Source organism: Macaca nemestrina, chromosome 1 (genome assembly GCF_043159975.1).
Source record: "Macaca nemestrina isolate mMacNem1 chromosome 1, mMacNem.hap1, whole genome shotgun sequence".
Taxonomy (NCBI): Eukaryota; Metazoa; Chordata; class Mammalia; order Primates; family Cercopithecidae; genus Macaca; species Macaca nemestrina.
In genome coordinates, this window is record NC_092125.1 from 211574243 (window position 1) to 211590441 (window position 16199).

General features: G+C 41.8%; 1 protein-coding gene across 3 annotated transcripts in view; it reads right to left on the reverse strand.

The window, feature by feature from the left end:
- LOC105494402 (zinc finger and BTB domain containing 40) overlaps positions 1-16199 on the reverse strand; it is a 78934-nt gene that overhangs the window by 14562 nt on the left and 48173 nt on the right. For all 3 annotated transcript variants that reach the window (XM_011762776.2, XM_071098873.1, XM_071098878.1), the window contains 9 exons: positions 13247-13439; positions 12490-12632; positions 8365-8557; positions 6479-6615; positions 5879-6080; positions 5379-5512; positions 3268-3436; positions 2491-2949; positions 1525-1731 (listed from right to left, as the gene is read on the reverse strand). In XM_011762776.2, coding sequence (XP_011761078.2) covers positions 1525-1731; positions 2491-2949; positions 3268-3436; positions 5379-5512; positions 5879-6080; positions 6479-6615; positions 8365-8557; positions 12490-12632; positions 13247-13439 — 1837 coding nt within the window. The remainder of the gene's footprint in view (positions 1-1524; positions 1732-2490; positions 2950-3267; positions 3437-5378; positions 5513-5878; positions 6081-6478; positions 6616-8364; positions 8558-12489; positions 12633-13246; positions 13440-16199) is intronic.

The window sequence follows — 16199 nt, forward strand, 5'->3', positions numbered from 1 at the left end:
CTGAGACCTTACAGAGGGTGGCCAGGAAGGGACTCACCGAGAAGCTAAGTGTGAGTAAGGTCTCAAAGGAGGTGATGAAGAAAAGCATGAGGTGTCTGACGGGAAGTGTTCCCAGCAAAAGGAAGGGTAAGAATAAAGGTCCTGGAGCAGGTGCCTGCAGGCCTGAAGGCTGGCCAGAAAGTTAAAATGTACAGGCCTAAGAGATGAAGTCAGAGAGGAATCAGGAACCTTAATCATGGAGGGCCTGAGAGGCTATCTCAAGGACTCTGCATTTCACAACTGACTGGGACAAAAAGCCATTGAAGAGTTTGGAGCAGAGAAGTGACCTGATAGGGTTTATTTACTTTTTAAGTATCAAGAGAAATGGTGAGAGCAAGACCAGCTTTGAGGCTACTGTGACAGTCCAGGTCAAACAATGGTTGCATTATAATTTACACGTAAGTGCTCTAAACAATACGTAGACTCCTCCAAGAAGCCTTCCTTGACAATGCACTTCCTCTTCCCCTCCAACTGGACTAGAGACCCCTTCTCCATCCTTCCTCATCATGCTGGTGTTATTCCACATCATACAGCTGAGAATCTGCATTGTAACGGGCACCACACTCTCCTCCCCCTGCCCCCTTCAGGCCACAAGCTATGGGCACACAGGAACCCCAGCTCAGCTACTCGGCATCTGCCACTGCCTGATCCACAGTAGGTGCTCAGTCAGGGTCCTTGTCATGCTTGAATTCGACCTCAAAGCTAAAAGAATTTTATGTAAATTCTCTCTAACTTTTAATGGCAAAAAACCGCAATGACTTTTCCACAAACCTAATACAAAGTCATAGGAGGTTAGCCAGCCTCTTTCAGAAGCTCTCCCAGTAAGCAGTTTACATGCCTATGCACAGAGCTATTCCCAGTCGTCTGTTTGCCTAGAGGTTGTGCATTGTTATTTTATTTTATTTTATTTATTTTTTGAGATGGAGTCTTGCTCTGTCACCAGGCTGGAGTGCAGTAGTGCAATCTTGGCTCACTGCAAGCTCCGCCTCCCAGGTTCACGCCATTCTCCTGCCTCAGCCTCCCGAGTAGCTGGGACTACAGGTGCCCACCACCACGCCAGGCTAATTTTTTGTATTTTTTAGTAGAAATGGGGTTTCACTGTGTTAGCTAGGATGGTCTCGATCTCCTGACCTCGTGATCTGCCCGCCTCGGTCTTATTTTTTTTGATACTTAACTTTCGTGGGTACACAGTAGGTGTATATATTCATGAGGTACATGTGATGTTGTGATACAGGCAAGCAATATGAAATAACTGCATCATGGAGAATGCGAGATCCATCCCCTCCAGCATTTACCCTCTGTGTAATACATAATCCAAATCACATTCTTTACTTAAAATGTACAATTAAGTTATTATTGACTATAGTCACCCTGTTGTGCTATCAAATTGTTTTGTTTTTGAGATCTATATCACACCTAATCCAAATGGGGTTTAGGCAGTTTATAGTGAAGTCTGCAGGAGAAATGAACTGCGCCCGGCCTTACCTTCCGAGTGCTTCTTTTTGGTGTGATAGGCCAGGGCGGAGGCCTGGGTGAAGGTCATGAGGCAGTGCTTGCACATGAATGGGCGGTCCCCGGTGTGAAGGCGAAGGTGGTTCTTCAGGGTGGAATTGGCTGCAAACTTCGCCCCACACTCTTCACAGGAGAAAGGCTTCTCATCGAAGTGCTCTGTCAGCTTGTGGTACTGCATGCCTAGGGAAGCCACGCATACCAGAGACCAAAAGAGATGCTACTAATCAGTGTTAGGAATCTCGCACAGGATGCCAAGAGCACTGTCTCAGGCCAGGCCTCCGGAGGAAGCACAGCACGAAGTCCAGGGCGCCAGGCCACGCTTGTGCTCCCTGCACACAGCCACGCTGCTCTCTGCCCACCAACTGGCATCCCCAAAGTCACCTGGCCTCATTCCTGGATGGAATCCCTTCTCTCTCTTAAATAGGACCCTGACACCCAGAACTAGGGAAACTCAACTTGCTTTTATATTTCACTAGGTTTATACAAATTCTAAGACAAGGGAAAACCATTCTGACTATACATCCCATGATTTCCATGACTCTTGTTTGTTACCAAGAAACAAGTGGCACATGGAAACATGAGCCAGGTATTAAGCAGCTGGTTATCACTGTAAACAGTAAGAGCTACAAGTTACTGTGTGCTCGCTCTATTACAGGCAGTGCACTGGTGTTTAGCTCTGTTACCTTAAGCCTTCATAACAATCCAACAAAGTTAGCGGCATCAGGGTGCTGCTTTAATAGATTTGGGGAAATCAAAGCTAAGGGGGCTGATTCCAAAGCCCATGCTCTTCTCAAAATATTACCCTGCATCTGTAGGAACCTGCTCTATTTTCTAAGCCCACCCACAGCCCTCACTGCACACAACAAAGGGCAAGGCCTGAAATCCAAACTATAAAACCCACAGTTATCATCCTCTGTTCCTTTGCCTTCTTGAACGTACCTGAGGCATGGGCAAATTCTCTCCCACAGAGGTCACATGTCACTGGAAGCCTCTTCTTCTTCTTCTTGGGTGCGTCGGGCTCTCCACCTGCACCATGGGCCTCCAGCTGATGTTTGTCCAGCTCTTTCTTGGAATCCTTGGTCTCCCTGCACTCCTTACACTGCACCTGTTTGCTCTTGGCCACCCGGCAGCGCTTCATGTGCACCTTCAGGCGGCAGTAGAAATGGAAGCTTTTGTCGCAGGCCTTACAGACGAAGCTCTTCTTGGCAGGGTCTGGGGAGGCAGAAACCTCTTTCTCTTGCCGTCCTGGCAAGGAACCAGTCTCTCCTTGATCGTTCTGTTCCCCAGGCTGGCTGTCTTCTTTGGCTGCCTTTTCATCTTCTTTGTTGTTGGCTTCAAGGTGAAATTTATTACTCACCCTCCACGTTTCCTTCTCTCCATCTTCCTTAGTAAGGACACCTGCAAAAGACAGACAGCTTGTGGCTCTGCAAACTCTGTTTCTATTTTGCTTTATAACATTTCTAACACAAAGGAGACTAGAGACTACTTGAGATCCTCAAAACACTCTGAAGTAATATCATTGTCCTCTTTACTTTCCAATAAACACAAAGAACATTTTCCCTCTATGTCTCACGACTTTTTTAGGTATTGAGAGCATATAAAATGAATACGTAACTTAAGGTTGTGATAAACTCTGATATGAACTGCTGCCTCTTTCTTCAGGAAACAATCAGGGGTGCTGACAGGAACCCCCTTCCCACCCGGCCCGTTCCTTACCAAGGTATGCTAACTCGTGCATGACAGGCTGCAGGCCTGGAAAAGATTTGTGGACACTGCAGAGGAGGTGGCATATTTCAATGGCCGAGACTGATTTTTCCACGGCTCTACTCAGCACTGCTCTCAGGGAAGCTTCAGGGCTGGCTGTCTCAGAGGAAATGCTCAGAATCTAAATGAATACCAGGAGACAAAGGTGGGGGGTTAATCTCAGCAGATTTTCTCCATGGTTTTCAACTTAAAAAAAAAAAAAGCTAATCCCAGGAAGGCACTGCTCTATTTATAAGCAGTTTATACATCGCCTTGTGATAAATGTAGTGGACAGCTCTGTTTGCCAAAGAACAGGAAAACTAACAAAACAAAACAAAAAAAGAAGCATGTATCCAGATAAATATGCAAATACAAAGAAGATATATGCAGGGAAGCATAAAGCATTTTCTATAAGAAATAGCTTATCGGAAGTAGGAGTCTCCCAAAGACCTTTTCTGGATTTTAATACTAAAAGTTTGAAAAGCTATAGGATTTGGTCATCGGTGTGTCTGTCTTGAAAATCAGAGTAAGTTTTCATAATATATACTTGTCTCAATGTCTGGAAGTAATTCTGCATGATCAGTGGCTTCATATTTTTAGATACTTAGATATACCCATTTAAACGTCATTTTCTTTCACAAAGAAACTCAGCGTTTTAAAGAAGGTTCAAATAGAAGCTTTAAAGAGGCCAAGAATATTATTTCAAAGCCGTCGTCCTCTTTCAGAATGTTAGAGCTATCAGCAGAAAGAGTCGGTACACTGAGAAAATAAAGCTAAACCATCCACAGATGGCCAAATGGAATTTTCATTTTGGAAGATATTTTATTTCTGCTCTTTTCAAGTCTATCTAAATAAACCTGATGTCCCTGGAGGCAGGCATGAGACTAATTAGTGAGGCTAAAACTGATCAACTGCAGAAACCCCATTTCTGAAGTTGTGGCATGCTGGAGAGAGTCTAACAGAGGAATCTTTCCTCTGAAGCCCTACAGAAATGTGTGCCATCTTCTTCCCAGCTGAGTCAGACCAACATGTGGCTGTCACCTGCACAGAGAGAGTCAGAAACCCGCCCTTCTGCACACCTTCCACACCTACCGGAATCAACAGGGCACTACATTTGAATCTGTAGTTTAACGTCATGTTCCTTTCTTGTTCTTCCCCACTCAAGATGCACATGATCCTGGGCTGGACACCCATGAGTTCCCCCAGTCCCCACCTGGTATTCCTGGGATGCTGGCCACATTGTGTGAGGCCTTACAGAAAATGAGCTGGCATTTTTTGCTACCCCATATGGGCAAAAGCTTTGTTCTATCTATGTTTATCTTGGCTCTTTATAGAAGCCAGAATAAAACATGTAATAAGACCAGTTTTACTTTCCTTCATCTGAGACAAGCTGCTTCTTAGAACAGGTAAGAGAACAGTATCATGGCTCCAGGGGATACCAGGTTTAGACAAATGGAATAAATTGGTTTGAGTCATAGGAACCCGGGTTCAAATCCTGACATCATCTCCTCCCTGCCGGAGCATTTTAGACAGGTAACTTAACCCCTTGGGGCCTGAGAACCCCTGTCTATAAAATGTGGTAACATCACCTGCCATGTAGAGCTGGAAGGATTAAAAGAGCAAACGTGTTAGGAAGCATTAGCCTAGCATGGGGTACAGATATTGGTTCCAGCCAGGCATGGTGGCTCACGCCTGTAATCCCAGCACTTTGGGGAAGCTGAAGTGGATGAATTACTTGAGGCCAGGAGTTCGAGACCAGCCTGGCCAACATGGCGAAACCCTGTCTCCACTAAAAATACAAAAAATTAGCAGGACATGGTGATGCACACCTGTAATCTCAGCTACTTGGGAGGCTGAGGCAGGAGAATTGCTTGAACCCGGAAGGCAGAGGTTGCCATGAGCCAAGATCGTGCCACTGCACTGCAGCCTGGGTGACAGAGCGAGACTCTGTCTCAAAAGCGAAAAAGAAAAAAAAAAGAAGGAAAACAACCCAACCAGATATTGGTTCCTCCCTTAGGAATGAAGACAGTCCCAGGCAACAACTGTAAAACTCTCCAGCATTTTGCTTTTTATTCCCACCACACCTCTTTCACAGTCTCTGCCCGGTGCTCCTCCTCCGAGGTAAAGAGCTTGCACTCAGTCTTCTGTTGGATGGCCTCCAAGATCAAGTGGTTATGCTTCAGGACTGTTTCTAAAGTGGCACGTTCTGGGGTGGTCACTGAAAAAAAGGGGGATCAAAAACTCATTAGTCAAACAGTGAGCACCGTTTTTCCTTCACCCTTCCTCCACTCAATTCTTCATAATGAAAACACATTTCCCCTATCTCCTGTCTGAGGCTGGCAGCGGGGAAAATGGCAAACAGCACTGTAATCAGAGTATAATAATGAATGTAAGTTTAAGATAATTACTGCATCTATTTTTTAAAAGGTTTACAAACTCTTGTGTCCTTGAACGAAAATGCCAGTCCTTACTTCTAATAGTAGGGATGTGGGTGACTACTCTAAGAGAGCTCTTCCTATTTTCTAGGAAGCCTGACAGCCATCTCTAGTGGGGGCAAAACCCCTCCAGAGGTCAGGTAACTTACCTGCCCGGAAGAAAGCGTCGGCACCAGGCTCCCTTCGTATTTCCTCCATGAGCAGGTCTAATGGGCAGGTCTTTGTCTCCTGAACCACCAGCAGTAGTTGCCAAACGGCTGTGGCAGAGAGAGTCTGCTTTTCTAGAACTGCTGATATCAGGGAATTGAAACCACCTGAACCAGAGTCACGTTTCACAAGCTTCTCCATGACCTTCAAGATGTAACACAAATGCTCACGTAAGAGACTCTCCAGCCACTGGCCCAGCTGCAGAGCTGCAAGTCTAGGTATTGGGTTACAGTGAACATGTTTGGGGAAGGAGTTTTTCAACATCCTCACCTCTCTCAATCTGAGAGATTTCTTATACATGTCAAGGTTCTTCATTTGTCCTTTTGAAAGCCTTTCCTTACTACCACAGAAATTAGAACTATTCTATTTGTTACTCCACCTTAGAAACTGAGTTACCTTCTATTTCTTCTCCACTTAGCAAATTCTCAACATGGCTACATATGTAATATTTACAGAAAATATAAATGTATGTGTGGGTGTTCATATTTTTTCCTTCCTTCTCATTTTACCCTCCCCTCCCTCTGTTTCTCTCCCTCTCTTACCTCTCTTTCTCCAGGGGCTAAACTTGTCATGTGTGAGATCATCTTTAATAAAATCTGGTTGTCTGTGAAAATCTCAGAGAGGTTTTCGTGATAGCGTCTCAATAGCTCAGTCCCATAATCATCAGGGCTTGGTTGGACTGTAAGGATATTAGCAAAACAATAATGTTTGATGCAACAAAACCTTCTACAGAAGACTCCAGGATACTACCAATGAGAGACGAAGACAGCAATCAGCACAACAGCTCAGTGTCCTCTGCAGAGCCCTGGCTTGGGGCCTCATATGTTCAGAGCTCCTCTGCCTACCCTTAATCGCTTGGTGCTTCAGGGTCATAAAGCCATTAACACTTTGAAAGTCAGTGCCTGGTGGTAGGAGCTAGCAATTGCTCACCAGGGGGGTAATTAGAAGGCTGTACTTGTAAGAGACTCAGATGCGCAGATTCAACGGGGGGTGCTTGTCAAGCCTGAGGTAGAGGATCCGTGTGGCGATCCTAAAGATAAGCACGAATCAAGGCTGTGTGTGTGAAGCTGACCCGTGGTTTTTCTACTTAGGTGCCCTTTGGGCCAATTTGTTAGGTTCTCTAAGAGGTCATATTTACTTGAAAGTTAAGAAACATTGAAATGATCAGGCATTTCTCTTAGCTTTGCAGATATTTAAAAATGTACTCTCTTCTTTAGCTCAGTAACTCCACTTCTGGAAATCCAACCTTAAGAAATTATCTGAAGGTCTTTGTCTATGTACAAAGGCAACTGTCAAAGCATAATCTGTGCTGATGATGACAGTGAAGATAACAACTAATATTTACTGAGTGCCCGTGTACCGGGCACTGCTAAATGTTTAACATGTATTATACTAGCCACACAAAAACGAATGTGATAGGTACCACTCTTACCCCATTTCACACAGCAAATGAGATTCAGAAAGGTTAAGTCACTTGCTCAGGGTATTACAGCCACAGAATGGTGAGGTGAGGCTGTAGTCCCAGATAGTCTTGACACTAACGCCTACAGTCCTAACCATTACGCTACATGTGCTCTGAAATAAGGGCATGAATAATACACCATACACGTCCTTATGATGGAAAACTACACAGCCTTCAACAGCTAGGATTGTGGGGAGTTTTTCTGAACTGTGGAAAAGAATACCGCTGTAATGTTACATGGGGGAACCATAAAATTATACAATATGATAGTATCTTAATATTATAAAAATGATAGATAAAATATGTCAAGGTGTTAATATAGGCATGCTTGAGTGGTAGAATTTTAAATGGTTTGCTACCTTATATTTGGAATTGTCCAAGTTTGTATAAGTACATACTACTTTTATAGGCTAGGGACAAATATCCTTTTTCTGAAAACCATCTGAGTCCTAAATGCTCTGGGACAGGGAAGAGTTGGCTTAAATTGGATTGTCTTTCTAAGGCATAGGATATGGACTCATTTCCCCAAGCTGAACAGACACCAGAGCAGTGAGTTCTGGGGACTGCTGGAAGCAGACAGCACTCTAGCAGAAAAGGGGCGATCGAGATTCGAGGCTTTGCTGCTCCTATTTGTGAATATGGTTGACAGCGTGCTGAGCCTTATGAGCACATTTGCTCCTGTGGCTCTCACAGGTGATCCTGGACAGCCCTGGGAAAGCCACATGTTAATAAGTCCTGAGCCACAGGAACACCATGAGGGAGCTTAACCGAGAAGAGTCACTCTCAGATTTCAGATCTTAACTCCAGAGAGATCAAGAATTACTGATGTATGACAGCTAGTTTCTATACTGCAATGACATTTCTTAACATTATCTTATCTCACCAGCATGGAGCCAAAAGGGTGTTTCAAGCTATAATTTTCTGGAAGAGTTGTTCCAGTCCAGAGAGTCAACAATTAACTAATACCTGTGGCGCCTGGCAAAGTGGCTAATTTCTGCAACTTCTCTAGCAGAAGGCCCAGGTTTGGGAAAGTCATCTTCACAGCCTGGAGGAGTTTTACCAAACTCTCAGCAGTCAGGGTCTTCTCTTCAGTCATTCTGTGCAACAAATTTTCTATTGTCTCCTTGGGTGTTCTGCCCTCACAGCAATTCAGAATCACCTGCAGTGCCAAGCAATCAACCAGACACCGGTTACTGGCAATTCAACATTTATCTGACACACCACTGGAAAACCTAGCAAGACAGCATCACAAGATGCCCGATCTCCAAGTCCTCCTCTGTTGGTCTCCAGCATTATTTTTTTTCCATAGTTTCTTCCTTATTTTGTTTCAATAAAAATCTAAAATATTTTCCAAACAAATACCTGTAAAAATCTTCCTTTCTCAATTGCAGGTCTGTGTATATGCTCTGCCTCCAACAGCTTGCATTTTGTGGAAACATTCCTAAACTAGGTCTACATGATACAGCAAGTAGCCTGCCTCTAACCTGGTTCTTTAGATGTGGCTTGTTTGGACACTAAGATTGAGAAACACAGATTGACAATTAACATGGTTTAATGTTTTTTGGTCTTTTTTCAGTAAAGTTCATAATATTAGCATAAGTTATAATTTCATAGGTTATAATTCCATTGTTTTACTTTACTTGCATAGTAATCTGAATACTCAGATAATCTGTACATTAGTCTGTGGACTCCAAAATATTAGATTTAAAGTGTCTTTCTGGATTATTTTTCTTGTGGATTCCTCATTATCCATTCCTCTCATTCTCAAGAGCCACATACATCAGCTCCAGTCATAATTCAGCAATTCCACTCCTTTGTCCTTCCTTGGTGTGCTAGAGGATTTTGAGTCAAAAGGGCACAGAACTCTAGCAAAAGGATGAAAATAAAATACGTGACAGATATTTTACAGATATTTTTATATTACAATAGAACTATTTCTTAATGGACTACGGCATAATATGCATAGCTTAGCTCTTATGGAACTGATAAAGCAGGGGATTATTTCAATACATGTAATCTACAGATTCACAGGGACTGAATTTTGAGCTTTCCTTTGGGAAAATGTCAGCTCCTAGTCATGGTAGTATGCCAGAGGCTGCCATTATCAAATTAACTTCCATTTTAAAATAATGAATTTAGTTTTAAAACCAAATTGGTTTTATATATATGAAAGGAATATATACATAATAAATCAAGCTGTCATATTCTTTGTCAGTGCAGAATATAGTCATCCTCTTTCAGTTCTAATATATAGATTTCTACTAAATAAATCATAATTTAAAAATTAAGGGCTTGTATCTAAACATCATACTGATTTCAGAGCTAAATCTTGGTTCCTAAGCAATAATCTGATACATAAAGAGGCAGCCAGACACCGGTAAGAGTAAGCACAGGCTTTAAATCCAGACAGACCTAGTTCAAATTGCAGTTCTAGTATTTATTGCCTGTGTGACCTTGGGCAAGTTATTTAATTGTTCAAGCCTTATCTTCCTCACTTGAAAAAGAAGATAATACCAACTCTTGCACAGTTGTTACTGTAAAATGAAGGTGCTGTTTGTATGGCTTTGCCTAACTCCTAGGACATATGTGATCTTTAAGAAATGACTATGTTATTGATACGATTAGGGAGAAGTACTCATAGGGGTTAAGAGAGTATGTTTTGATTAGAAGTCTAGTTCTTATTACCAGCCCCAAACAGCTGTGTCCTTGGGTGAGCTGCTTCACCTCCCTGTGTTCTGTTTCTTCATCTTTAAAATAAGGGTAATATCCATGATGTCATAAAGTTGCTATGAGGGCAAAACTCAGTAATGTTTAAAAAGTCCTCAGCACATTGCCTGGCACACAATAAGCAATAAATAAATGACAGCTATAGTAATTACCTTTTTTTTTCTGTTTCCAGTCCTTATGTAAATATGTTCCTGGTTACTGCTTCTTACAAAACCCAACATATTTATAAAGGCCATGGCATCCATTATTAGCATGGTTTCTAACCAGAAAAAAAGTTGGAAAAGGCCTGGGTACACATTCCACACGATGTCAAAATACTGTGGCTATTCAATCAACATTCACCTCTCCACTCCCACTTTATAGTATGCTTCAGCTTTCATGAGAAGGAATCACTTAACGAAGGTCTGGTGGAACCCCAATCTTAAGAAGTGTTTTTGTGATTTATAACTAATTTAAGCACTTCTGCTTCAGCTTTCTCTTTCAAGTAAACTGAAAGTGACAGAAGAAAATGACAGTGTGGTCTATCTTGCTGCAGAGAATGAGGCTGAGTTTGGACTCTATCTATAAATGCTGTTTTACCAAGATAATGAAACAGTTCAAAGGACACATTCAATCTAGCTAATAAGAAAAAGGTTTGAATGAGTAATCCAATGAAATCGCTAAAGAGGGAATCAGGAACTTCTAGAGCTATAAGCAACTTACTTAAATCGAGTGTCTGAAATCACACTTAATTGGAAGACTAAGGAGAAAAGATAGAAGTTTAATCTTTGTATATTTTATTTCTCTAAGAAGTTCAAAGGACTTAAAATTTTAAAAACAAATCACAAAATGTAATTCTGAGATTAAAGGTTGTTCCCTTTGTGTGTGTGTGTGTGTGTGTGTGTGTGTGCATGCACACATGTGCAACATAAGATCACTGAGAAAAATTGAGGATCTAGTTGTCACTGTAAATTCAGGGCTTAGCCATTATACCAGTGGCTTCTAAACATTTTCTCTCCTGACAACTTAAGTCACTTCCCACAGTTTTAGGAATTGATGCCACAAAAGTACTCTATCCCTATTCCTTCTTCCCAGATATAAAAGTATTTTTAGCACAAAGTTGAAATCAATAACACCAACAAACATAGTTATCTAGTTGCCTTGAGAAGTCATGCCAGCAGTTTTATGAGGATTTTAGTAGCTAGCTGGTGGGAGAGTAAATTGGTACAACCTTCCTGAAGGGCAATTTGGCAATATGTATCAAACACTTGAAAATTTTTATACTCTCGATTCCAAAATTCCACTTCTTAGAAAGTATAGTAAGGGAATAATTTCAGAGGTATGGAAAGATTTATGTGCAAGAATGTTTTTCACAACATCACTTATAATAGCAAAAAAAAAAAAAAGGACACTAATGCCCAATGATAAAGAATTAATGAATTATGGAATGTCTATTAGATAGGCTACAAAATCCATATTATAGGCATAGACATGTATTAAGATATTAGGTAAAAAGTCAAGTTAGAAAACCATATGTTCTGTATAACGCCATCTTGGGATGACTCAAATAAGAAAGAGGGGAACACGGCCGGATGCGGTGGCTCACGGCTATAATCCCAGCACTTTGGGAGGCCGAGGCGGGCGGATCACGAGGTCAAGAGATGGAGACCATCCTAGCTAACACGGTGAAACCCCGTCTCTACTAAAAATACAAAAAAATAGCTGGGCGTTGTGGTGGGCGCCTGTAGTCCCAGTTACTTGGGAGGCTGAGGCAGGAGAATGGCATGAACCCGGGAGGCGGAGCTTGCAGTGAGCCAAGATTGTGCCACCGCACTCCAGCCTGGGAGACAGAGCGAGACTCCGCCTCAGAAAAAAAAAAAAAGAGGGGAACACATGCTTCAGCAGTTAGCAGTGTCATCTCTGAGTGGTGAAATGTGAATTTTTTTCTTTTTGATTGCTTTCCCAATTTTCTACATATTCCAAATGTACAGTACATTTCTATAAAGAGGAAAGGTGTCATAATAATTACAGAATTTCCTTAACATTTTAACTCGATACAGTTGTTTACAGTAAAAATTGATAGAGTCAGAGCAAGAATAGCATATATCCATCTGTCCATCTGTCCACCTGTCCACCTGTCCATCCATCCATCCACCCACCCACCCACCCACCTATCCATTTTCCTTATGGCTCAATGTGCAAGGCCTTCAGCAAGCTACTGTGAGGAAAGCGACAGGATACGAAACAAGCACCTCAACTTCAAGGTGCTTACTATGCAGTATGTATTAAAATACTGCAAAGTATAAAATGCTATGTGCCACAAAAGAATTTTTTTTAAGTGCTATATGAATTCAGGAGGAGGGAGGAGACACTTGACACAGTTACCCTTTTTTCAGTGCCAGTCAGGAATTCCTCCTTGGCTGTTTCCAGGAACTCCATAATAGGTCTCAGCTGTGTTACACACTGTATCAGGTCCTCTTTGTGTTCTAGTAACAGAACAGACAAGGTCTTTCCCTCCTCTGTGCTCCCTGGGGGAGAAAGAGTTAGAAACACACAAGAGAAGCTAGTCAATTTGAAGAAAATGACAGCACGGTTTGTCAAGAGAGATCTAACAGAATAGTAAAGTGATTTTCAGCTTATTCTGAGCACCTGAATGCAGATTCTCTTTTACAGAGGAAAATACTTTATTATTCTGTTTAAACTCTATGAAAGGAAAAATGTTTCATTTATCTGTCGAAACACAAAGCTGCAGAGCCAGCCAGAGGTTAACTTCTGGTTGGCAAGGCCACTGCTTTGTACCTAACCCAAATGAGAGAAGCTTCAGCCTTAAAGTGCTGTCAGCGAACCAGTCCACCCTGGGTACTCAAGTCATTGATTTGAATGTGTGGCTTTTTGAAGGGCAGGAGAACATTGATGATATTCTCCAACTTCAAGGTGTCAGACTAGTTAACTGTGGGATAGAAATGGAGACTCAAATTTAGTTGGTGTATATTTAACATGCAGCTTCTGGAATTTACATGTGAAACTTATGTGAAAACCACTTAATAACTAAGCCACCAAAGAAACGTATCACTGGAACAAACTTTATAGCATCATCCCAAAATAAAACCCTGCCATTCCAATCCATAGGATCTTCTCCTACCTTTTGGCTGCACTGTGTCTACATCTTCTGGCTTCCTGGCTAACAGTGCTGTTTTTACTGCAGGATTAGAATCTTGGTACAGCCTCAACAGGGATACAACAGTCTGAACATCCAGGCTCCCCTCTCTTACTTTACTCAGGATTCTCTGGAATGCTGAATGTCCTCCTTCACCCTCGAGACACTTCACTACAGTCTATGGAACAAAAGTACCCAGAAAGATAGATTAGTGAACCACAAGAACCATCCACTCCCTGCATTTGGCAAACAAGGCCCTCAACAGTTTGATTCCTGCCAGCTTCTCCTGCAGCTCCTCATCCACTGCACTTTCTTCCCCAGTGGCAGTTCCAACAAGACCCGCGATCCCAAGCTCCTACCCCTGTCTTCTGGAGGACTCCAATTCCACGACTCCATGCTCGAACCTTGCTCAGGGGTTACCTCTGCTGGGAGGCCTTTCCTGGCCACAGGTCCTACCTCCTCTTCACTGCTTTTAATTTGACATTTGTCATACTATATTATAATTATTACATTTTTTCTCCTACTAGACTTCTTGAAGACATGAATTATGCTGTTCTGTATCCTCTGTATCTTCAGCAAATAGCATAGCCTGGCACACAGTAGGGGCTCAGTGAATTTTTAATAAACTTAATGCACTTCTTACCTAATTATACCTTTCTGAATCTGGCATTTTAAGTATTTCATGGGCAAGGATGTCTGAATTTAAATCTAATGAACTGTCATTTTATTATTTGAGAATGCAATTAAAATCTCACAATTTAGGAAAAAAGAATACCTTAAATCATTTACATTATAAATGACAGACTATTTAAAAAGACATGAGCCTTATTAATTTTAGATATAGTCGGTAACAATTAAGGCTAACAATGTGTTGGCTTGTAGTTGCCAGCTGTAAGAACATATGACTCACATGTTAATTACGCCGTGTGAATGACTGCTTTCAGCCTGAAGGGGCTTCACAGCTTCTTCCCCTAACCAACGTTTACATAACGGGCCTTGCCTCTGGCTTTGTGCCACTTGACCTTTCGGTGGCATTTGGCAGTGCCTCTGTATCACAATTCTCTTCTGATTTCAGCAGCACTGAAGTATGTGGGATAAGAACTTGCCTTCCTGACCACTCCTTTTCAGCCTTTCACACTGGTTCTTCTTCCAAATCCGTAACCATTAACAGCACCTAAGACTGGTCTCAATCTTTTATTTTTTTTTTCTCCTTTTATATGCTCCCTTTTGAAAAGCTCTCACATGTATCGCTTTAACTATCACCTTTATGCAAACCACTCTGAAAAGCAGCTCTAACCCTGCACTGTTTCAATCCAGAGCTGCCACATGGTTTCTGCTGGACACACCTTATTCTCCCTCCAGAGGTCTCAGGGGCGCATATAAAACCAAAGTCATCATCTTGACTCTTCTAGACCCTTCTAAGACATCAACAACCTCAGTGGCAAAATAAACAAAATTAGTATTCCTTTCTTTGGTCTGACAGAACATCTCTCATGCAAATACGAGGAAGGTCAATTGGAAGGTAGGATTCATATTTCTATTCTAGCAATAATTAATTTACTTGAAAAAATCTGATAACCAAAACTGAATTTCGTGTGTACAGTCATATGTAGAGTCTTTATATTTCTACTTCACAAAGCTACCATCTACCTTTGATTTTTTTTTAGTGTCAAGATTATAAAACAGAAAAATTTTCTCACCAGAGTCTTTAGAGAGCAAAAGGTTAGTTTTCTACGTACACACAGTCTCCCCACTACACTAAAGGAGCTCACGAATACTGTACCAACACAGCAAAATTTAGCTAGACAGCTGTTATTATCAATTCTGGTAGTAAGTATATGTTTAAGATTTTTATTTAGAGAGATTTTATCTTTCTCCTCTCCTCCCAAGTAGAAATTATAAACGAGTTACACCTTGTGTTTCTTGGCTTTGCTTTAGCTTGCTTTCTAATCACAGGATGTCTGTATAAAAAAGCTACATTAAACTTTAAAAGTTTCCTGTGTTTTTCAGTCATCTCCAAAAGTACACAGAGAGAAAACACAGTTTAATAATCCACATCAACATATCATTAGCGTAAGAAACTTCTGAGAACCTAAGGTAACTCATCTTGTATTTAAAAAATAATAAACAAGAAATGAAGATGTCAGTTGAATGCTTAATCCCCTTTGGCTAAATTAAATCAACTTTTCATGCTTTTGTTAGTTGGCTTGAAATCTCTTTAAAACGCCTTCTCACCGACAGCAGTAGGGACCCCAAGGCAGGCAGCATCTAAAATGGATCCTAATGATACCTGACTCTGGATATTCATGCTGTTGGATTGAACCTCACGACTTGCTTCTAAGAAGGAGAATATGGTAAAAGTTACAGGATGCTACTTTTGAGGTCAGGCTAGTTTGACTTCCATCTTGCCTGTGCTTTCTCTCTCTGCCCTTGCTCTGTGAGATGCAAGCTGCCATGTTGTGAGCTGCCCTATGGAGACACCCAGGTGGCAAAGAACTGATGTCTCCAGCCAACAGTCAGGGAATAAGCTTGGAAGTGGATCTTCTGAATCCTGCCAACAGCCATGAGAGTGGGCTTAGAAAAAGATACTCCCTGGGCTGAGCCTTGAGATGCAGCCCTGGCTGACACCTTGACTGCAGCCTGTGAGCGGCTGAGCCAGAGGATTCAGATGAGCTGTACCTGGATTCCTCACCCACGGGAACTGTGGTAATAAATGTTTGTTGTTTGAAGCTGCTAGATTTTAGAGCAATTTGTGATACAGCACTGGATAACTAATACAGAGCCACTTGCTGCTAATACCCTCAGTAAACATGTTTCTTCCTTTTGATTTTCCCTTTCCTTCCTGCCTGCCTTTTGTGCATCTCAATTAATACAGCATACAGCTATCTCATTCTAGCCTAGGCCAGGCTTTTTTTTTTCCACCTGAAACTCTCCGAAT